At 38.9% G+C, this 25023-nt stretch overlaps 1 protein-coding gene across 7 annotated transcripts in view; it reads left to right on the plus strand.

The window, feature by feature from the left end:
• ARHGAP8 (Rho GTPase activating protein 8) overlaps window positions 1-25023 on the plus strand; it is an 83212-nt gene that overhangs the window by 40821 nt on the left and 17368 nt on the right. For all 7 annotated transcript variants that reach the window (XM_054202351.1, XM_054202323.1, XM_054202381.1 and 4 more), the window contains 4 exons: window positions 317-403; window positions 4278-4376; window positions 5505-5615; window positions 15372-15445. In XM_054202351.1, coding sequence (XP_054058326.1) covers window positions 317-403; window positions 4278-4376; window positions 5505-5615; window positions 15372-15445 — 371 coding nt within the window. The remainder of the gene's footprint in view (window positions 1-316; window positions 404-4277; window positions 4377-5504; window positions 5616-15371; window positions 15446-25023) is intronic.

Below are 25023 nucleotides of genomic sequence, written 5' to 3' on the forward strand. Positions count from 1 at the left end.
TTCTCATGTTTTTTTCAAGTTCCCTAATTTCCCTTCTGTCCCCCTGTTATTAAACCTATGAGACAGCAGACATTGGTTAGGAATGTAATAGTGTTATCTTGCTCTACTATTGTATCATCAAAACTGACCATTTTTTAAAATTGGGTTTTTTTTTTCGTTTTACATTCAGTTTCTTCTGAATTAGGTCCCTCTAATGTATTTGAAAAGACTGCTGTATAATGTTCCTGTAATAATACCTCTCATTCAGTTGTAGCAATTCAGTTCTACCGTCTATAATATTCAAAAGTCTTCTAACAATTTCATTTTCTTTTCCTAGGTATAAGAAAAACCTTAAAGCACTCTATGTTGTACATCCAACCAACTTCATAAAAATTCTGTGGAATATTTTTAAACCTCTTATAAGGTACTTGGCACTTCCTTCAACACATTTTTCCCTTTAGTTTAAGGATGGTTTGTTCTCTAGTAAGTTGCTTTTAAAAAGGCTTGAGGTAAAATATGTCAGGTAAGAGCACAATAGCCATTTAAACTGTGTTGAACTAATGAGTAAGGTGAGCTTAGCTTAAGCTTGGGTATGAATAATGGGGTAGAGTTCTTTTCTTTCTAAGAACAGGGAGTCTCAATTCATAGTAGTTTTACTCATATGTTAAAGTAAATATCACTTTAAAACATAGTTATTCTGTGGGCCATGAATGACTTTTTTGTCCTCTTTGACAGCACTTAGCACAATAGAGCTGGGTCCGTGACTGGAGTTACTAGGTGGTACGGTAAAGCACATAACAGATGGTTAACCTTCGGTCTGATCTCAAGTGCTGAGATGAATAGGAATGATACTACTTGTGTATTCAAAGTTCATGGATAAACCCTGAAGGTGCCCATAAGAATTTGAGGTGGAGGGTATAATGGTGAAGGTGGATGTGTTTTACTGGTGCATTCTTTTTCTTTGCCTGATAAAAATTGATGCTATCTACAAGGAACTGGCAACAATGTGCAGATAATGCTAAGTGCCAGGATGGTTGCTTAGTTTCTGTTCCTGAACTTCTGTCACTTTCAAAGTAATTCTATATATTGTATATTGTATATTATATTATATTAGTATATAATATTATTGTATATATTATATATATAATATTATATATTATAATATTATTTTATATATATTATTATATATATTATGAATGTCCTCAGGGCTAAAGGACAAAACCAGCTTATCTTGAGAAGTTGTAATGAACCAACTAAAAATGTCCATTACAGTAACTTGCAATTGATTCAATTTTGACTGGTAGAAAGTTAATTAATTAGAAAGGGGAAGCTTAACTTCTAGGTGGATCAGAACATTTAAGAAGCAAGTGAAAATAAAAAAGCAATTGCAGCTAAAAATCCTTCTAGAATATGCTGTTCTTGAAACAAGAAGACTGACTATAGATCTTTATTTTAACTGTCAGTAAAATAAAAGCCAGAGATCCAGGATGTAAATCAAAGGTGAGAAAAATGTGACAGAAACAGGAGTTCCAGTAGCTGATAGTATCTTAGGAATGGGGATGGATTTTTTTTTTTTGTTCCTGATTTGCTGTAGGATGGGTATGGAGAGCTTTGTAGGGAAAAACCCATAAAACCAGAAAAACTCTTGATGTACATTACAACACGTAGGTGAAATCAACTCCTTTCTCAGAGGCAGCTGAGAGCTCCTTGAGAACAGCTCCAGGCAAGTGGTTTTGGGACGCTGGTGGTTTTCAGTCTGTGAGTGTTAATGCACTCAGTGGAGCCATAGCTGGACAACAGCTGTGCTATTTGACTTAGAGCAATAATTGGCTGCTAATTCTTACAAAAGAGAAGTTTACAGGTACCTGTTCCAAATAATCATTTTCCCTGGATCTTACTATGTCTGCGTAAATAAGATGAATGCTTTTATTTCTTGGGACAGTATGATACACTGACAATTATTAAATCCTTAGTTTTGAATGTGAAAATGGGTGATCCTGATAAGCTCAAGCATTCATATCTAGCATAGAAAATTCAAAGCAGGGCTTGTCATCTTAGATGCATCATCATCTTGACCTTCTGAACACCCTGCTTTCATCAGCATTGGCTGTTCTTGTTTGTGCTTGACTTTTACCAGTGTGTACCTGGATACTTGATTTGAGTCTAATTTTGCAACACTCTACTCTCTGTTGTTAAAATATGTCACCAACAGAAACAAAGATATTTGTACACTGGCACTGACAAAATAATGAGTAAACTCTGAAAAGGGCAGTAAGCCAGAAGGTAGGAATTATCTGAAGCTAGGAAAAATCCCTCTTTACTGCTTAAAATGGTTTAATTACAAAATCCTCATATGCATTTGTGGTTTGGGTTAACTCAAGTTTGGGTTTCTCAAGTAAAGGAAAACATAAGAATATACTTTTAAAACTCAAGTGTGAAAGTGCTTATGTACAATTTCATACTAAAACTTATTAACATTGTTAATTTACTACAACAGTAAAATTTAAAATTTGTTCACAGTACCTTTTCCTTTCAGTTTAGAATAATCTTATCTTAGCAGATCATACTTTTATTTAAGTGTCAATATTAAACCCAACTTCACAAAAAGAAAGCAGAAAAATCCTCTGGACTTTCTGATTCTAGCTTTGCTGAATTATAGCCCAGACTCAATTGTAGACAGTGTTTCCAATAAAAATCACAGATGTAAAATAAATTTCATTATCAAGAAACATGTATTTATTCTTCAGAGGTCTGTTAGTACATTTGGTATCTGTTACTACATGGCCTAAGTACTTTTACATGAACAGTGTGTTTCCTAAGAACTGGATGAATGACAGAATTATTACAGTGGAGAACAAAAGTATTTAAGAAAATGTAAATACTTAAAATTGTTCAAGCTCCAGAAGTCAATTGATCTCCCTTCTGGTCCCAAAACAGGTGATCAAGAAGGTAGTGTTGTCAAATCTATTTTTTCCAAGCTGCAAGAAAACTGTGAGAGCAGCATATTTCTGTGGATGAGCTAACAGAAGCCACCCACGTGTTATCAAATTAATATACATTTAGGTGGTGGTGGTGATGTGGCATTTTTAAGGTACAGCAATAATTCCTAATCGCCCAGGACTTAGTTACAAATCATGTGTTCTGTAACGTGTCCTGTATTACTAGGGATGATGAGTTACAGAGAATTCTGTGCCAGCCCGTGGCTTAGGTAAGACGTTGCAATGGCAGGCTGTTCTGGATAAAAAACACACTGAAGAGCTCTGGCTTTGTACACACACAGACTGATACACATCAGTGTCCCCTTGCTAGCTTGCCTTGCCTGCTAGCAAAATTTTGCTCATTTCAAGTAAAAGTTTCAAAAATGCTGAAGTGACTTGTGTTTGTACCATCTCCCACTAGAGGGAGTGTGTGTATGTGTATTTGACAGTCCGGGGATAAATTCACTAATGGGAGAGAATTTTTCTTGTATTTTACTATCAAAGTAAGTTGCAGCAAAGTATATACTTTTTATCATAAACACCTATTGTTTCGCTTGACCCTTCATTACCAGACAGATACTTTGTGCTGTGGAAAAATATGAAATTATTTCAGACCATGTGTATAAATGTGTCGCTGAACTTTGTTTGAACACCTCAGCCTGTAAGTCGTGTGTTCTGGCTGAAACTCAAGACCTAACTGGTGATAGGTGGTGCTTCAAATTTGGAAATCTGTTTTTTGCAACTCAGAAAAAAACTTCTTATTCAGGATGTTTCCTAGAAGCTATCCAGCTCTTTTCAAAATGAGTAGAGCTGATGGCCCAACACTTCAAGGGTATACACTATCCACGCTTTGGAAATGTCGCCTGTTGCTTACTACTTTATAGTTTGTGTCTACAGCCCCATTATTTTGTCTTTTGACAGGGAGGAATGCCTAAATAACACAAACATGTTTTTCTGTTGGCCATGTAACATTTTCTCCTAAGTTAACAGTTCCTTTAGTGAGCTTTCCAATGCTGTGTGAAAGCTGTTTTTCAGTGGCTTTTAAAGCAGTGTTTTTCATATCTATGCAAATCACAAAACATTCAGATGGAAGTCAGTTATTTTTATTCAAATCAGACTCTCAGGCATGCACTGTATATGTTTGATCATATGAAATGAAATACATTTTATGTCTCCTGCTGCTTCAATTACAGTCTAATTTTGAGTTGCATCAGCACTTACATTTTTGTAATAGAAACTAAACCCTTCATAAATGTTCTTCCCATGCTGATTTTTATACTTCTCTGTGATTTTTTTTTTAATTCTTTATTTTTTTTTTAGCCATAAGTTTGGGAAAAAAATCACTTACTTGAACTATTTAAGTGACCTGAGAGAGCATCTCAAATATGACCAGCTAAATATCCCTCAAGAAGTCATCCGGTATGTGGAAAGTTTAAAATACATTGTCTCGCCTTTTCCCAGGTAGAGTTGCATCCTGTTCGCTGTATTCCAAGCAGAATCTAATCCTATTCTTCAGTGATTAAAAGTCTAATTTACCTACTTGTGCTTGGTTGGATTTAATTCTGAAAGCTGCATTGCCATCAAAGACATGCTGAAGTGGGTCGAGTGTTTAGAGAAGAGAATGCTATATAGTTTTCTACAGATTTGGAACATAGCTATCTCAGTTGTGGAGCATTTTCTTGGTGTAATTGCAGCTTCTGTGTGAGTTTTAACAAAAACAATCTATATGTCATTACTGCTTAAGAGTATCACATAATGTTTGTGGTCAAAAATGTAATCCTGACCTCTTTCCTTGCATATTTTAACAGATTAAGTGACTTCCTTTTGCTAAGAGCATTCCCAGTCAGCAGAGTGTTGATTGATTTTAAACTTTATGGATATATCTGTTGTTAGCAGATCCATTACTTTTATATCGTGCGTGATGTGTATTAGGGAGGAGTATTGGAAAGGGGGTGGGAGGAAAAGAAAAAGAAATGCATAGGGCTGAAATTGTCAAGTGCCAGCATTAGTATCGATAACAGTCTTTTTGACACAGCACTTACATGGAAATGCTTTGATGTACTGACAGGAAGTGATTTTATGTCACTGCTGAATGAAAGTAACTGGAAGCTTTGATTATGACTGTGACTGATGCCTGGTGGGTTTTTACACACCTTCTGTGTAAATATGGAAGAACGGAAAATACCTTACAGCTTTAAGGTTATGAATTGGATTGCATGGTTGCCAAAGAAAGGGGAGTTGTATTTTGAGTAGCAAGTAGGTTTGAATTTTGCTGTTAAATTATAGTGTGTTCCTGTTTTTTGGACATGTTTATTATTATACCCAATTGGCTGAAGCAAGAGTTCTTCTATGTCTTGCTTAAGTATTCTACCACAAATACTACTTTAAAATTTCCCTAATGCTTAAATTAAAACCAAGTTCTGTAAGACCTGCAGCATATACACTATTCTCAGGAAACTGGCATCATGAGCAATTCTGGTAGCTATTCATATGTATAGTTTGTCAACTGTGGGGCACAGAAAATCAATGATTTCTTGAATTTTGCAGACATGATGAAAATCTTCGGGGGAAGCAGAAGGGAAAACTGCCACCTGTGGTTAAGGTTCCTCCACCACGTCCACCTCTACCTACCCAGCAATTTGGGGTCAGCCTGCAATAGTAAGCCATGAGATTTCTAAAATATGAGATTTCTATACCCTGCACCCTTCTGTAATGTGCAGATTCACTGGACAGAATGTCTGCAAATATTTTGTTTATTATATGTTTCATTTCTCATTCTCTTTGAAAGCCGCAAAACTACAAGGCTAGACAATAGGTTTTATGAATTCAGGACAAGTGTCTCAGTCCCTGTGAACTGCCTGGTCTTCATGTTTACATGTTTATCTTTGTCGTAGTTAGTGCCAGCATGGCTGCACAACTTTTCTCCCAGTGGACAGAAATTTGCCCATTATATGACAGAGCCCTGAGCTAGTCTGCTGTTGGTGGATGCTGGCAGTATGAAAGTGTTTTGGAGATATTTAGATGGTGGGGACCAAAGCCAAAACAAAGCTTCAGGTTCCAAAATGGCTGCATAAAGCTAAAATGGATGCTTGAGCCTTCATATATTGCTGTTTTGTTTCTCACATATTGTTCTGATCAGAGTTTTATGAAATGAATAAAATCACTGTCTTCCAGAAATGCCCTGACAGCTGTTTACATAGATTACAGCACTGTATGTGGTATAAAAAATGATTTACTTTACAGAAGGAATGGGACGTCAATAGTACTTGCAAGATTCAATTTTGGTAAAAAGCAACAAAAAAACCCCACAAAACCTTCTAGCATCCTACCCACAGTCATTTCTGTTATCTTTCTGGGGCATCCTTCTCAAAAACAGCTGAAGAATATTGTTCACATTCAGCAAAGGCAATTTAGGCTGTCTGATACGTGGACATTTGTCGAATCTCCTCCCACTCCCAGTCTACTTTCTGGTTCTAATGATTCAGCTGTAAATGAGATATAAAATACAATTTTCCCCTGGTTAAATGTTAAGCATTAGTCCTCTCTGGAAGGCCTGAAATTAGAACAATCAATATCTATTGTGTAAGAGCTACTATGACATTAACTTTTATGATACCTCTTTAGAGTTCATCCTAACACTTGAAACATGGCTAACTCACTTCCCTAATTCAGAGAATACCTTTTAGGTGGGCTCCGCTGGGTCATTAAGAAGGACAATGTTTTATGCCACCACTTCAATAGTAAAACCTAGACTGTTTGCAGGCATCGGGGCACACTCTGTCACTTGCCTCCAGCCCAGCCTGGCTGCTCAAGCAGCTCTATCAAACTTCTTGCAGGCTTATGCGATCAGACAGCATGTTGTGGGCCACTCTTACCATCTGCTAGTCGTATTTTATTTCTCTGTCAGTGCCTGCACAGTAAACAGTGTCTTTCACTGGTCTGCATGTGGTGAGGGTGTGGTGGCCACCCTTTCTGGCTCTGCCACTTTCCAGCTGTGTTACCATCAGCAAACCATGTCCTTGCTGCGTGCCTTAGCTTTCCCAAGTATAAAAAGGATGGCTACTTATACAGAGCTTTTCTGTGGAAGATCTGTGGGTGGAGAAACAGCAAGCGAGGCATTACAATCATTTTTAACCCAGAGAGTTCCAATGCTGGCAATGGAGGCGCCGATGGACAGACGCCCACCCTGTGCGTGTGGGTGCAACTCACAGCACTCGGGTGTCCAAAATGGACATGCACAGGGATATTCGTTCCTTCTGTTTGCCCACGCTTATCCAAATTCCCTCTTGCATAAGAGATAGTGCTGCATTACCACATAAAAATGACAAATAAGCAAGTCCCCCATGACTGAATGAGAAATAAAGGACTTCATTTAGACTGTGTTTGTGAAGAAAGCTAAAGTTAATAGAGGGGAGGGAATGATATGTGTGGAGAGCTTCTAAAATCTGAACCAAGAAAAAGTATCAACTTTCAACTTGATGAATGAATTGCTTTCGCTAATTCCTTCTCCTTTTATGATCTCTATAGAATGTAATGGCAAAGTGGCAGTGACCTCCCATCTGTCTAGCAAAGAGGCAGGTTTGAAGTCTTCTCCTGGGTGAGGCTCTTCCATTTTTCTGAAGAGAGCTATAGGGAGACCCTGGTTTTATTTCGTATAGATTTATGGGAATACGTGCGCTGTGTGTTTCATTACAGTTAGTTAAAAATTGTACTGTCAGAGATGCCACTGAGAGAAAGCTACTGTCATTAAAGGACTGTTTCTCTGTGGAGTCTTTTTCTTTAGTTTAAGAAAAGAAGTGATAGGGCCCATAGGCCTGAGGTTTCATCAGATTCAATACTTCCGGGATGATGATTTTTATTCAGTCAGTAAAAAGTTGATGAATGGGATTTATCCAAAGCCATCGTAGGTGGCCTAATTTTGATAAGATGTTTGATAATGGTATCCCGATGACTTTTGGCTATGGAAGATGATAAAGCCATACCCTTTTGAATGTACCTTCCTAAAAGCAGCGGGCAATGCTGTCTCTGGTAACACTTCCTCATTTAACTTTTTTCTCGATTTGTGTCGGTTAATACATTTGCTTTCCAGAGCTATAATTAAAAACTAAAAGAGCAAAAAGTGACTAGGCATTGGTTCAAAATATCTCACTTTTGTCCAATGGGCAGGGGGGGAAAAACTGTTTTGTTAGGACAGCAAAAATAAGCTGAAGGAGGTTTCCATGTAGACACTGATAAATGACTGTCTGGGACCAGTGCCTTGTCTTGGAGGAATCTGTTAACTCACAAAGACATTTTTAACCTTGTAGAGTCAGATTTTCAAAATGACATAAGACACCTGGGCAGCTGAAAATCGTGGAAGGTCTGCGAGAGCTGGGAGTGTAATTCTTTGAAATTTGATCTATACTGAATTGGCTTTAATTTATGAGTGAGCTGAAGGGCTTATTATCAGGTTAGTTCAAAACGTTTCTTTCTTATGTTACCCCCATTCACTCAGGATCCAAAATCAGAAGTTAAAATGGCATTTGATCTTTTTAACCCCTCCCCTCTAAGCTCTTTGTGGGGAGGAAAAAACAAATACACACCAAGCTGACTTCCTCTTCAGTGTGCATCTGTCTTTATTTAAAGTAACGTGTCTGGGATTTAAGCATGTACTTTATGTTAGGCACAGACATGAAGTTGAAAACCTTCCTCATTGTTAGCTGCTGTGAGGACTCAATAATTTGGTCTTTGCAACTAGAACTTTAATCTAATACCAAGTTGTCCTGAAGTTTCTACTGAAACTATGCCAATTCAAACAATAATAAATGAGCTTAATAAAAGCAGCTTAATCGTCCAAAGGTGGCTTGTAGGATGTCTTTAGAATAAAGTGTGGAGGACCAAAATATATTTGCTTTCTCCCTATTTAATTTTTTATGCCTATATGTACAGAGCAGGCTTGCCCAGTTTGCTGAATGACAGTCTTTCCATAGCCCTGTGATCCCCAGCCAGCATTGCCTGGTTGCCAAATTGCACCTTTAAAGGTTTGAACTCCTGTTAAAAACAATGTGATTTTCTTGAAAATATAAAATGACACAACTGAAACTAATGTTCATCTTCATGGTCATATCAGATGGAAGAGTCCTCCTGAGGAGGTTTTGTCCACACTTAATTTTTCAGTTATAATTTAATGGGAATCCACACTTGGGTTTGTCAGGTACTTAAGGTACTTCAGAATATGTAGCCCAGAGTGGGTGGGATAGTTTAGTGTTTATTACGTCCTTCTCTAACTTGCTAATTGAAGCTGCTTATGTGCAGATAGAGTGAGGAGAATAACAACCGTAATGAGCTAGTCTAAAGGTTTATCAAGCCTCAAGTGATGTCTCCGATAGAGGGCAACAGCAGATGTTAGCAGGGAGCAGTGTTACAACAGGGCGAGCGTACAGCGATACTTCCTTGGGTATAATGTCCCAGCTTGTAGTGATTAGAGACTGACAGAGGAGAGTACTACAGTACTATGAAAATGACCTTCTGTTACTCACCAGTAGCTATCGCTTTTGTAAATCCAAACATTTCAAAGAATGTTCATGTATTGTGTTGATATAGCAAGACTATTTTGCTATTCATTCAGCAATGCTGCCTTCACACATAAAATGTAGAGCAGCAGGAATTAGCTATTCAGAATATATCCTTGCTAGTTTGCACTGCACGTCAGGGTGAAAAATAGGATTTTTATTCTAAAAGACATTAATAAAGATTTTATGTTTAAAATGGCAAGGAAAAGTTTGGGGTACCTTCTGCTTCTGTTGATCAGATAAATACAGTTAAAATGCATGAATGAAGCTTCCTAAATTTGCAATACTTTAAAGGAATTAATAATTGACTATATGGTCTGAGCGGCATCATTGTCTTCTGCTGTATGTTCAGCAAGCTCCTATAAACCCCTGTTGCTGCACCCGATTGCCTCTGTAATCAAGGAAGGCTACAGCTGAGCTCCAGCACAAAGCACAGAGTTGACCTTGGCTAGCTATTGACATTGTTCTGTTTTCTCCGATTGGTTTTAAAATCTAAAATTAAATATCTTTTGTGGGAAGACAGGAAATGTTTTGGTTTTCTATCTATTGCCATGGATGGGGAGAGAGGGCAGAGAAAATGCACAAAATTGCCACAACTATACAGCTTTTGCTTGTTGAATTGTTATCATAAACATTTCAAGGTGCTTTCCTTTTGGTCATAATCTTTCGGCTTGTGCATGCTGTGCATGCGTGACCAGGGAGGACGAATGCATTCTAAAACAAATCTCAGCATGTCTCAGCAGGGAAAAAATGAAAAGGAGAGGAAAAGCAGAGAGAGAGAAAAATTATCAGCCAAGAATACTTAATGACACTTCAGAACAATGTGTAAAGGCCTTTCGTGATAACTGTCCGTTGTCTAGAAACGAGTCATTGGGTATTTAATGTGTTGCAGTAACTAATCATATATCCTATAGTGAGGAGGACTCATTCTCCCTGGCTGCTGTGTTTACTGGAATAGATCCCTCTTGAATCTGACATGTTGCTGCAATACAATTCAGATCCGAGAATGAGTTACAGAAAACTATACCATGCACTGAAATGCTCTGTTAAGCTCATCTCTTAAGCAGAAAGCGTAAGAGATCTCTCATTTCAAATTGCCTGTAGTAGTTCCTGATCTCCAACGTCAGTTTGCATTGTCCATTATAAAGCACAGCTGCTCATCACACCATCCCAAACAAGGCAAGAAAAATGCAGATTATTTGACAGGATCCAAAGAGAGGATAGGGGTGTAATTTCATTGACCTCTGAGCCGGTCTGATTTACATTAGCTGAGGTAATGTCCCTATTATTTTTTGTCACCTTAGGTCCAGGAAACTGAATACTATGTCCCACATTGTGAAATGCTACGAAAATATCCATCCCAGCTTTCCGCAGCGTTGGAAAAACAGAACAAACCTTTGCATGTGACTTTCAGTGAATATCCTACTCTATTTTAAAATAACAGTTACCTTGAGGACCTCTTTCATCATGCTGGGCATGAAACCTTTCCTTCAAGGGAAATGGGAATCCTGTAGAAAATGGTAGATGTACAGAAACTGTATCTTTTTTTCCTAGAAAAAGAAGAATGATGTGTAGGTTTTATTATTACAAATTATAGCCCAGTTATTTGTCTCACCTCTCTGACAGATAAACTAGTGCTCAGCAGGAGCAAGTGCTGTAAATAATCAGTTTGCTATTTATACACTGAAATGGGAAACACGTTTATGGGTAACAATAATAATTAGAAAACATTTATAAAAAGCCGCTGGGTTGCTATTTGGTGCCTCTGGAGTGAGCAGCTGTAAGAAAGCAAAAACAATCAGTGCAACTTCAGAGAGACTGAGAATGGGTTCCATGAGCTTAAATTGTCAATAATAAAGATGTAACAGCTTCCAAGCAAATTAAAGTCTTGATGATGTTCCCATTTAAGTGAATTAGGCTTTTGACTAATTTTAATAAAAGTTGCCCTGAATGTTTAGGGTACTGATCTGAATACACGAAACAAAATTATTTCACACACAAGAAGTGTGTTATAATTCCCCTATTAGAAAGGCTAAAATTAATGGTTGGGTTTTTTTTCCCGTACCTTGATTTGCTGCAGGCTCTTCCTCGCTGGTATCCTGAACATTGACCTTGCTACTGACCTCATCTCCCAGCCCCTTTTCTTGTTTAGTCCCTTACCGAGGGATATTATTTCACTGGGGATTTCAACTTCGCGTGCTGTGCAAAGAACCCCTAGAACTTCCTTCCTTGTGTGCTTTATTAGCAAGGCTAATTTGTTAATGGGGCCACACAGTCACTGCCTGTTTTGTTCTATGTTGTTGAGGCAGGGTTGTTATACAGCACTGATCTGCTGCGAGAGAAAATAATTCAGCTACAGAAGCTGCCTTTCAGAGCAGGGTGTTTGCACGGCTCTGTTCCCTTTTGCCGTGGCCAACTTTTGCAGGGGCTGATATGAGAGCTCATGGTACTGAAGCAAAGTTACTTAATAATTTTTCCTCACTAGGATCTAGGTGGAAGGCAGGGGGAAGAAGAGAACAACCTGGGTCTCAAAGCTGGTCTCCTGCATGGCTGTAACACTACCACCGACCTTCTGCCCTACAGCGTCACCAGCATGCATGAAACTGCTGTAGGATTGCTGAAGCTGGAAGGAGCAGGAGAGACTAGGAGTGGTGGGATACGTATCCTGAAAGGGGCTGAGAGGATTTTGCTGCTAGGAGAGATATTTTACGGAAGTACCCGATTGTCACTGTGGGTAAGAAGAGGATGCTGCTCTGAGGACTAGGTCATAAACTTGGTCCTGGTAGTATTTCAGGCCATGGCCTTCTCTAGTCAGTGAGGTTTTTTTCATGAAGCACTTAACGGCCTCTGGTTTAGCTTTTGTAAGATGTCTGTGATAATGGGGAAGACTGAGGTTGGACTTGGTCTTACGAGTTGGGTCATAAATATCTCTTCTGGCCATTATCATGTTATGATAGCGCAGAGAATGATTACTCCAGCAAGACCAGTACTGTTTCATAGTTAAATTAATGGTGCCTTGCCAGTGTGTAAGGATGAGAAGTTGTATCATTTCATCTAAAGATCATACTTGCAAGCAGCAGCAAATGCTGAGAACTACTAACATATAAAAAATCATACTTTAGGATTATCTGAATTGCTGTTAGTCTTTTTCCTCCTGCAAGTGCATTGCATATATTGTAGAATTTATTTGATCATATGTCTAAAATTGTCATGTTAGGAACATGGGTTTGTGAAACTTGGCTATATTTTTTATCAAAATACCTATGTCTGTTTACATCAAGGACAATTCCTCTTTCCTAAACAGTTCCTGTTAGGTATAGATACAGCAGTGTCCACAAAGTAGAATTAACCCACACATAAAGCAGTATTGAATTTTATACACTTTAGATTTTGGTATGGATACTTTGTTGAAGAAGAGCAGGAAAAATTTGTTCAATGGATTGATTTTTAGTTAGGTGCACAGAAGAGCTATGGGCTTATGTCAACCACATTTGACAGAGGAGCAGAGCTCTCACAAATACTACAAGCTTTTAAAAATCGTTGGCTGGAAGCAGAGAATTCAGATGGCAGGAATTCAGTTCTCTGTTGTATTTGGTCTGCTGGTGACCAGTTAGTGTTTAGACGGTGATTAATTATGAGCTACTCCTTACCTTATGAGGAAATATGAGATAAAGAGGTGAAGGAAGGACATGAAAATACTCTGTAAGGGAAGTGATGTTATAGATGACATAGGGAAATGATCTCGGGTTACTATGATGAGGAAAGAGGTAGGACATAGGATACAAATCCATAGCAGATCGACTTCATTAGTTGTGCAGCTGAAGGAACAACTTAGTATTTGAAGTAGTAGAACATGCTCTGGGAGCTGGATTAACAAGTTTATTACAATCAAGTATCAAGTTACATTGTTTTAGAGAATCATAGAATGGTTTGGGTTATATAGCACTAGGGGCAGTGACACACAAAACATGCACAGTAGAGGAAAATAAATATGGGCTAGGAGCATCTGGATAATATACAGACACACAGACATTAGTGCCTGGGGGGAAGAGAGTGGATGGTGATAACAGGAAAGAGTAGGACTGAGTGGGCAATGAAACTAACTGTAAGGAATGGCACTGGTGGCTCGGCATTGTGTCCCTGGAGTGGGGAATGAGGCCAAAATATTTGATGGTTGAATAACCGAATAGCGCAAAGTATATTCCCCTGTCAGTTTATGAGTGAGAGAGGGAAAACCACAGGGTGATTCAGTACCTAACTCATGATCCTGCTCTGAGTCTTCCCATTGGAGCAACACCCCCACCACCCCCATAGGTGAAGCTGAGGGTGACCAGCCTCCTAAGCTTGGAGATCCAAAATTAACCAGTCTATTTATCTTCTAATTCCATTCATAGGCATAGGGAGAACAAATGGGGGAGGGAGGGGGATATCAATTTCCCTACCCCTCCATGCTGATTTATGTGATTTATGTTTCTGTAACATTTATTTTAAAGTAGTTTTTATATGTAGTGTAAACACAAAACATAATATGAATTGCTTCTTCCATGCAACAGTGTTACAGAAGTTGTATCAAATACACTCCAGTTATTAGCCCTTGTTTTATATTAAGCCTAGAGAGAAAGAGAAGAAATCACAGTACTTAGAAAAGAAAAAGACTCTAAGAATCATTCTTCTTTGCAGGTGCAACCTCAGCTACTAGCAGTAGGTTAGGGGTGTGTCACATGCATAAAAATATCCCATTTTCTGTGGGTAAGTTGTAGCATTTGCAGCCTCTCAGGATACAGTCACAGATCTCTGTGCTGTTTTGTGCTGGGACTTTAGAGTTTGTCAGTAAAGCTGATCACCTTTTAAATATCAAATGTGAAATTGTACACATACGTATATATTAAGTCTACTTTAAAATCTGAGATCTGTCCTTTACTTTGTTGTTGATTGTTATAAAAACGTAGCAGAATACTCAGAAGATGCTGACCATCTCTTTTGTTATACTTCTTAAACTGCCAAAGACTTTTTTTTTTTTAATAAGGAAGATAATTGCAGAATTTTCTGCGCTGTCTAGATCAAGAAAATGCTATGTTCGATTTTTTGCCTCAACTGTTCACTCATGAAAGAGAAAGAAATCTCATTTCATGGGAATCATTCAGAGTGTTAATAATCTCACTGCATCACTTTGCCTTCAAAATAAATAGTACAATATCCTTTTAATTATACATACACTGTAGCTTAAAAAGAGGCAAATGACAAAGAAAAATCTACATGATAAAAGGCTCCTAAACTTGCAGCATCCCTTGATCAAGACTTATTATGAAGCATTTGCTGCAAACTCCTTCCTCTCCTGCCTCTAAGCTGCCTTGAAACCCCATTCCACTGACGGTGTCCAACTGAATCCCGTCAGAGCCACCACCATTGCCATCACTGTGTCATGGTTAAACTCAGCCCTGCTGGGGCATGCCAAGCGAGGCAAACGAAACTGGAGCAAAAAAAAAATCTCAAGTGGGAGTAAAGTTAGCCTGGGTCACCATTCTGCTCCTCTGTCCTTGACTCTGCATCAATATAGTAAATAGCACTTTTTTATTACTCGGTGCTCTTGCAGTTATATAGCTTTTCTAGTGAGAAGAAAGCATTTAGGAATGGCTCTTTGAACAGAAATCCAAGTCACCTGTTTCAATGGCTCATTCAGGGCCCGTTAGAGTTGTGGAGGACTCTTGTGTTTGGTGCAGGCTCTTTTATTTTGTGGACTTTATCGTATGCTCTGAGCTATCTCTCAGGCTTTTGCTGAGACTGTTCTGTCTTTTTTTAACTCTTTGTCTATAAATGCCATTTAAAGGCTGTTACTTTTTCCTTTTTTTTTTTCCCTTAACAGTATCAAGGACAAAAATAAAGGCGAACTAATCCCCCCAGTAATGAAGGAAACTGTATCCTACCTAAAAAGAAAAGGTGAGTTTTGTGTCAAAAGAGGATGTGTCTTTCAGAACAAGGACGATAGTGTGAAACTATATAATGCTCAGTGCCTGATTCAGCAAAGTTAACAGCTACACAGGATGTGTTTAAATCCTGAAAACTTCAGTGGCAGTTGGGCACTGCCTTGAGAGCTTTGCTGGTTAGGGAATACTTATTATCAGATTATTGTCCCAACATGAAAGAAACCAAAAACTTTTTTCCCTTGGGATTTGATTAGGGAATACCAAATGAGAGATGATGTCTTGAAATACACATCTTCAGCCCGTATCATATTGTTGGTTTTAAGTAGGACTCCCGCTAAGAATCAATGAGAAGTTCTGTTTTTATAGAACCAGTGACTATAAAAACTCATTGGAAAAAATGTGTTTTGCAGGAGTAAGCCTGAAGTCCTCCCTTCACAAAATATTTTTGCTGGCATTTACAGACTCTTTGTCTGCAGTTCATATCTGTAGTTACGTTATATAGAGATACACATTAGAGACCCATATTTAAAGTGGGAGCGTCCAACTCTGAGTTCCCTATATTGCCTTCATGTACAGGGCAAAGAGAGGGTAAACTCTGAACTGCTGGCTCTACCACTGAGCTCCCCAGTGCATGGCTGACCAACATAAAGGACCAAATATCAGGTGCTATCTGCAGGGTAAGTGCACTGTATTCCCTACATAGGGACAGAGGCGTGTGCAGGGACAAAGTCAGAGATAAGGCTGCAGTCTTGAAATTCCTTTTCACAGTGTAATGTGATTTTATGTTTTGATCCCTGGTTTTTAAGGCAATCGCAGCAACATTTCCATAGCCCTTTGTGCTCCAAGACCTCAGAGTTTCACAAATGTTTGCTAAGTCTTAAAGTACTAAATCTATAGCCTAGGTACATTTATTTTACAGGTGACAGAACAGAAACAGAGCATAACACAGTTATGTGACTGGCACAACATTACACAGTGGCAGAACTGGGAATGATTCCTAAGATCTCTGAAAGAAGGGTGTGAATTTTTAATAGGTGTGTCAATAACAGGCAAGTGAAGAAAATCAGAATGTGTTTGGTTCAGTTATTTATTTTTTTTTTTTAAAAGGAAACAGCATTGGCATTTAACATACCGTTAAGTTTGGTTAATATTTGAACAAATTTTGAGGATCAGCATGGATTTTGTTAAATGAATTTTGTTAAACAGAAACCAGACTCAGATCTCTATGTTGCTGCTAAATGAGTTTTACATGACAGTTTCCTCATTTAAAGAACTATTCGTGTTGACAGCGCACAAATAATATAAAATATAAATTTTGACTAAATTATATTCTTCTGTAGACAAAGTCACCCACAACCTATATCCCACAATATTCCCAGTTCTTAATTTGCGGCCTTGAGCTGTCATTCTGAACAAGGTAAATTTTGCTTTCAGTATTCAAATAGTATGCATCATTGATCTCTGTTCTTTTTAACTATTGCCACTAGGGTTTGGTCCGATTTTGAGTTTACTTGAACCCTCAGTGAGAAATTTCAAACTTTTAAAAAACTTGTACAGAATAGGCTTCACATTTGCAAAGACAAGGGTGGGGGGCAAGAAAAATGTTGCTTCTCAGCTTTATTGCCGATTCTCAAGAGAAATCATGGCTTCATTTAAATGAGTGCAAGATCACGCTGATTTAAATTAAGACAGACTAGACACTTCATGCCAGGCTATGCTCCTTCATATTTTAGCTTCCCCCATGGTAAATAACAGCATGAAAAACTGCCCATTTTATTTTTCTTTGGGCTTCATACCTTGAATGAAGCTGATTAATGATATGCATAGTAGAATGAGAGGGATATCCACTGCAGTGGATACCTGCTTACAGTTTGCAAGCAGTGGAGCATAGCATCTGTAGGGATGCTTGTGTACAGAACAGCTAGCTTCTCGCCTCTTGAAATTGCTGATTTATCTTCAAAATACCTGCAGCAGCCAAGGACAAGTACTGGAGCGGGGCCAGTTCTGCCATTAAAGGTATCTACTGATCTGCAGTAGATGAAGAGTTCCTAATAGACTTTATTGAAGGCCTCTTGGTCCAAATTCAGGTTTTCCACGCAAGCCCATAAAGCTGTTCATATGTGCTATTTCCAGACTGGTGCTAATGATGAAAACTTCGCAGGTGTAGCTTGTATAAAATATTATGGTTGGATCCAGGGAATGTGAATAGTTCACTACTAAGAATGTTGAAGGCAAGTGACTGGCAGCTTGAAACAATCCCTGTAATTATAATTGTAAGTGGATAATTAGAGCTTGTGTAGTGTATCAGTGCATGCCCCATCTGCAGATGAAAGCCAGACTTTTTCGTCTTTTAAATTGTTATGAAACAATCATCCTTACATATATTTAGATTACCTTAACAGGCAAATACCTCTTCCTCACTAATCACAGGAGTTGAGAGCTAAAATGAGGATGAATGTGCACTAACATCATTACTTCGTACAGCTGTTATTATTTAGAAATTGAGTGAAAATTTAGTCTCTAAAATGTTAATTGATTTAAACTTTTGGCTGTGCTTGGGAGGAAGGCTTTGCATATCTGACACTTCCTTGGGCCTATTTAATGATTTTAAAGAAATAGGAGGTTTATGGCCATGCTTATATTGTGCTAGTGCCCAGTAACTAGTAATTCTTGCACTGATCTGACACAAAACCGCCTCCCTGTCTTGCTTTTGTTCTTTCTGTGTGTTTTCTCTCATCACTATTGCACCAGTCCCATATTCTTCTCTCTCAACAATTGCTGAGTCCAGCTCAGATACCCGCAGTTTTCTGAAGCAGCAACACTAACTGCGCAGTACGGGGAAAAAATAGCAAGTTTTAGCTCTCATGATTGTGACAAAAGAAAGGGTTGGCTCAACTTTGTCATTGCAGAATTTCTCCTAGTTGAAATGTTTGTTATTCTGAAAGCAGTAATTATCCTTGGGTTTTCTCCAAACTTAGTCTTTTTTTGGCTAAATATTCGTCTGTTCAGTGCTGTATCAGCACAGTTTGTAAAGGATAGTCTCTGAGGAAATGTGATGATACTTCCGAACAAAGCCCTTGTCCTACTTTGTGCATCTACGCAAGTCTGTGGCATGGTAATGCTGGCCACCAATACGTAGTCCAGCCCATGCACTTGCTAGCTGGACTATCTCATTTTTTCCCCAGCTCTCTGTCCTTCTGTGTCCCCAGGAAGGAAGGGCATGGGCTCTGTCAACGTTGATATTTTCCAACCAAGCCCGGGTTTGCTCAGAGCTGTCATAATCCCTATCATAAGGCGATCTCCGTAAACCGGATTTTGAAGGAGAGACGACTTGTCAGGTAGAGTGTTTTCTGACATTCTCAGCCAGCTGATGCCTGAAAGCCAAGTACCTGCCATGCCAAGGCTGTTAAGCAGTAGGTGATAGACATGCATTTTTTTGCACTTGATTATAAGTGTGCAGGTATCTGTTGTACCTGCTGTCTGCTATGATTTTAACTCTTTCTCTAAATTGGGAATATCTCAATTCTGCCATCAGCTTCAGCGAGTGTCAGTTCCTGTGCTGACAGCCCCGGGAGGCTGACTGGCAGCGTTCTTTGCACTCCAGACGCAGCCGTGAGCACAGTGAGAGCTTCAGTTCATCTTCCGGAAGTGACAAAAATTCACTGTCATTACCCTATTGATTTTGGCATAGTTCCCAGCCCTGCAGAATTAGCAGGGAGTGGGTTTTGTTTTTCACCTTAGGCGCAGTATTTCCACTCTTTCTTCCCATTGCTACATTTTCACATCTATGTACCTGAAATCAGTTTCTGAAACTCTGGCTTAGATCACAAAAGCTTCTGCAAAGTCACACTTCATCAACAGGTTTAAGATTTCTTGAAACATCAGAGACCCTCTGACGTCTGTTAAGTCCATTCTGTGCTGGTCAGGCTCTTATTTCCTGAACAGATGTGATGCAGGAGCTGTGGTGGTATTCAAACTAGGCACCAGCCTGCAATAATATGCTACCAAATTAAGTAAACTTTCAGCCTCTAAAGTTCACCCATCCTTTTTCATCTTAATGTCTCCAGTCCCTTTGACAGATTGCTTCATGTCACATTTTTCCTCCTTGATGTTTAAATTTTCTGCCTTGGTTTCAGATAACACTGTTTGCAGAAGTGTTCTCCCCAGTGTGGAAGCATCCTCATCTGTACAAATGAGCCAAAACTCCCCTTCTTGTACGTGAGTGGTCTCTGACAGCAGCAAGCATGTCCTCATTCCCAACAGCCAAATTAACATTATGACAGTGAGTGCGGGTTTCTTCCTTGTATATTTATCTGACTGCATATTTAGATAGCTGTTTCTAAGCAAGGTGACTCTCACTGGATCGGGTTAGTAAGTCACCTTAACACAGACTAAGGAATCTACCGTAAGCAGAGATTCCTCTACATCTGTTTGCATTATATAAATGAGAACTGTTATGGCTGATGCCTCAGACAATGTTACAATTAACACAATAAACTAAGTTTCTTAATTTCTGTAATAGTTTTCAGGTTATTTTTTCAACAAAGAGTGAGAAAGTAAGCATCTCACCACCTTCATTCTAGCTCCACTTTAGAGTGAAAAATGTTCTTAAAAGTTTTTAATAATGGATTTTACAAATGCTTAATTTCAGTTCTGCTGACCTTCACAGGGAAGAATTGTTTCCTAAAATAAGTTCTGAGTATCTAAGAAAATCATCAGCTCATTAAGACTAAGCCTCAGAGTTCATCTTCTGGACCGAACTAGAGAAGTGCTCTTAATTTCAGAAGCAAGGTATCAGTATGATCCTGAACACAACTGATGATTTAGACCAAAGAGGAAGGATAGGTTTAACGTAGCACACTTGTGAATACATAGAATCATCGAATCTGTTGGGTTGGAAGGGACCTTTAAAGGTCATCTAGTCCAAGCCCCCTGCAGTAAGCAGGGACATCTTCAACTAGATCAGGTTGCTCAGACCCTCATCAAGCCTGGCCTTGAATGTCTCCAGGGACAGGGCCTCCACCACCTCTCTGGGCAACCTGTGCCAGTGTCTCACCACCGTCATCGTAAAGGACTTCTTCCTAATGTCTAATCTAAACCCACCCTGCTCTAGTTTAAAGCCATTGCCCCTCGTCCTATTGCTACGTGCCCTTGCAAACTTCACATCTTCATAGTGACCAGCAAACCAGAGGACATTTTTTTCTATGCTCAGCCTCAAAACCACAACATGCTCATCTGCCTAGTCTATAAATGCAAGGCTTGACTTGCACTTGCACTAAAGAAGACCTTTTTTTTGTGTACTACCTTATCTCTGCTATGCTGCGAGAAATTACCGAGCACAATTAAATATTCACTCTCTTGTCAGAACAATTCATAAGTGTTTCTAACCTGCTGTCATTCCTTCGGCGGTAATGATCTTGATGCTTTGCTCACAGGCCCTTTTCTCCAAGAAGCCCAACTTATGCCACAGGGTGTAGTAATTTTCATTCTCTGGTTAATATGTCCCCACGTGTCCTCAGCAACCTATTTTGTGCTGAAGTGAGAATGTAAATGGGGACTGTCACTTCTAACCAACTGTTTTGGTAACCAGGGATATAAGTAATGCCGTGCTATGGAGGATGCATCTTTGTGTCTATGGCTTCCATAATGCTCAGCTGGGCCTTCAGAGCTGCCCGGCCTCTGAGGCAGTTTTATCCGTTGTAGGCTTGAGGATTCAGAAATACATTTCTGCTTTTAAACCCTACTAAGATGTCACAGCAGAAGTTCCTTTTCATGTCTCTTACATGTCTTTTTTTCTAGAAAAGCAGGTTACAGACTGGATATAAGATATCGTGATAAATTAGATATAAGGTATCGTGATAAATTAAAAGCTATGTGGTATGTGCCTGGTGGTTTTGGTGTTTGTTTAGGTCAATGTTGGTGGAATTCACCGTGATCTCTTAGTTTTTAAACTCTGACCCACACTTCGAGTGTACTAACAGATATACATTAAAAATAAAACTGCATGGCAAAATCCATATTTTGTTTGCAAACCCCACAACAACGGGAGGTCAGAAAACAGCTTTTAAGGGAGCTTGTATTTGATTCATTATAAAGGTGGATATAAACTGCACTGTTCAGACCTGCACACAGATGTCAGGTTACAAAGAGCAGGAGTGTTCCTCAAGCCTATCTCAAATATTAATACGCTGTCGTTTGTACTGGTCTTATGCAAAATACCAATTTCAAATACATAGGTAGGGTAATTATTTTTAATGTATTTTATGTTTTAGAGAGTATCCTCAGAGGGATACGTTACACGTTTGTCCATATTTTAAATAATTTAAAACCAAAGCTAGCCTGCTGGTATTATTACTAAAATTCCCCAAATTTGATAATATTTGCGTTGCCAGGAATGGCCAAATAAGGGAACAGCAACAAAAAAATTGCATAGAGCACTGATTACTAAAGAGACCATGTAAGATCAGCAGCAGCTCAGAAATGATGGAACAATAAACTCACAGTGAAGGAATCACACTACAGAATTATAAAGCAGAAAAGATAACTGTCCCCTATAGGAACATTATCTCGCACTAGCCCCATTGCTGAGTCTTTCTGTCCTACCTCATCTCTTTTGTTGACTGGAAGAGCTTTGCAGAACAAAGTTTTTGTTCGATGTTGTCTTGTGGTACCACAGGAGAGTCCTGGGTGATGACCAAGACTTCTAAATGAAATGGTAATAACCGTGCTATAGAAGTTTAATGATAAAGTAATAAATGTCCTATGGTATGATTATAGTGACAACTAAAGCTGTCCTTTATCTGTTCAATAGCAGAAGCAGTGGTAAACAGTGATTAATCTTTCCTTCTCATCCTTTCCATGAAGCACAACAAATCTTGCTGATGGAGAAAGTTTTGGTTCCATTTTTTAATGTGAATGAATACATCCTGGTGGTGATAGTCAGAATGGGTGGAGATGGATGGTTATGCATTCCGAATATGTTTGGATTGCTGCAGCTTAGTGAGTTTGCCTCCTGGCCTCCACTTCTGGTGATCAATCAAATATCTTTTAAAAATGCAACACTGAGAAAGCTTGACATTGGCCATATAAACATTTCTGAGTTCTTGGCTCTTTTGTCTTCGTGTGAGTGTTTTTACCTAGGGTTCATGGAGACGAGATAAATCCCAAGACTGGTTCTTGTGCCATCAAATAAAAATGAACCTTGTAATAAGCACAGTTTGTGTTTTTGGTGCTCAGGCATTGCAAATAAATTATGTTCAGAGGTGCCAAGTGTAAACTGAGAATATTCATTCATAAATCCAAAGGCTAGAGACTGTGCCATTCAAAACCGCAAGGACACAAATACGCTGTGCGTTCTGTGGAGGATGCACAGTTCTACGCCCTTGCTGCTGCTACTGCTCAGCCTTTCGGTAGGGCTGGAACTGTCCCTTCTCTTCCCCTCTGCCCTTGAGCTGCTGTGCACCGTTTTGCAGTGCAAATGATCTTTACAAACTGCAGACGACATGCTCACTCGTTCAATATTCATTGCACAGAGTACAAGGGAAAGGAAGGCTGTGCAGTCTCCTCCTCAAACTTGTACTGTATTCTAGCTTTAAAAAAAATAAATTTCGCATTCGTCTTAAGCATAAAAATGCACAGTTGCTACTACTTTGGGCATTTAAGGTGTTACACTGAAGATGGACAATTGAAATATGCTATAAACTCATCAGCCCACATATTAGAAATAAATTAGTTCTAATTTTTTAAAAAAAAAGAATCTTACTAGAATTAGGTAATCTGCAAGAAGATGTCTAAATCAGTTGTATTAATGAGAATGAAAACCGCTTCCAAATCAGGCTGGACACTTCCCGAGACTTGGCAGGACCCCAGCCAAAAGAAACATTTCCAAACTCAATTTGGGACAGAAGGAATTCAGATGCTCACTCTTTGCTATTTCTCTTCTGAAAGCAGACAAATTAACAAAGGTTTTTGATGCCAGCAACCCTCAAATCAAGGATGATTGAAAGAAAAAGAATGTAATTTTCTCATCTCTCTCTCTTTGACAAGTTTGCAGCAATGTGACAGCATGTGTTGCTTTAATTTATCTTTATCAGTTTTGATTTTCTGTGTCTTTCCAGTGGGACAACTGATCGGGGGGGTAGAAGGAGGTTAAGTATTTTTAGCAACAGTTTATTAATTCGGAGTGTGACACAGTTGTGTCATTGCACTGTGAAATTTTGTCTACTGTGGTAAAAGCCATCTTATTTCAATGTGGAATGAAGTGCCTGCCTGTTTTCATTTATGATTACTGACATTTAAATAATTACTCGGTTAAGTTCTCAATCGCAGAATCACTTTTCATTGAATACAGATGGCTCCTTCACTAGTCACTTCACTACGTTTTTTCTGTATATCACTTAATATTTAAAACAGAATTTTGCTCTTTTTGGTCTGGAGAGCTTAGTGCAGGGTAGCAAAATTCCACTGATCTCTGTATCTGTCTGTATCTATCTCTATTTTTTTGGTGAGGGGCAGGGAGCAGCTTCTGATGAGTTATCTCAACAGAGGCTCTGCAGCGTTGCTAAAATATGTGAGTGACGTGCAGCTGCGTGTTTATCAGAACTGGAAAGCCCAGGCTAGCTGCTCATGTCAGTCATCCCCTAGCAGTGTTCCGGTAAGCACTTCTGCTCCAGCGTTGGTATTTTCTATGGACTGGGTTACCCACACTATTAATGTCAAAATAGCTCAACATGGACACAAAAAAAATACATTTCTCTTTAAAGAGGCAGCTGACATGAGTCATGCTGTAAATGGGATTTGATTGAAGAACACTGTTAACAGGAATTAATTAGGCTACTTCAAAATTATTTTCTTAAAAGGACAAAAAATGAATTCTTTGAGCTGCAATGACCAGGATTGTCTTCAGGCCATTTTGTTTCCTCATCCCATAACTCTGGTTACTCTGTCATGTATTTTGTCTGCAAAAAGAAGATACAGCGATTAATTTTATTTTAGTGTGGGCACCATGTGTTAGCTTAATTATGGTAGTTCCAAGAACTGGTGGTTTTTTCCCCCTAGTGTCTGAAATGGAAGAGATAGGTTTGGAGAAAGTATTTCCTGATTGTGTATAAGGCCATGTATTTTCCATCACAGTGGAATAACGAAGGAGAGGCTTCAGGTCCTTTTCCTCCTTCCCATCCCTTATGAGACCCTAGATGGGGGCATATGCCTATGCTGTTCAGGTTATGTGACATGGGAAACACCATTGTTCAAATCATGTGTTCAGGTGGCTTTCCCCTGCCCTGCCTAAACACAGAAGGCACTGAGAGCAATTAATAGACTTACAGACTTCTAAAAAAGTGTCCTGCTCAGTTCATATACATCACAGAAGTCAGAAAAATATATTGCAAAAGGGCTGTCTTTGTACCCAGGCTCATTGTTTTGCCCCTTCAATAGCATAATTCCCATTGATTCATCTTTCTGTTTACCAATAGGCCAAAGTTATGACCCGTGCTTTATTTAAAAATTGCTATTATATATATTATATTTATGCAAAAAAGATGTGGTTCTTTTGCTGTTGGGGTTCTCTTACTTTAGAAGGAGAATATAGCT

Source organism: Rissa tridactyla, chromosome 1 (assembly GCF_028500815.1).
Source record: "Rissa tridactyla isolate bRisTri1 chromosome 1, bRisTri1.patW.cur.20221130, whole genome shotgun sequence".
Classification (NCBI taxonomy): domain Eukaryota; kingdom Metazoa; phylum Chordata; class Aves; order Charadriiformes; family Laridae; genus Rissa; species Rissa tridactyla.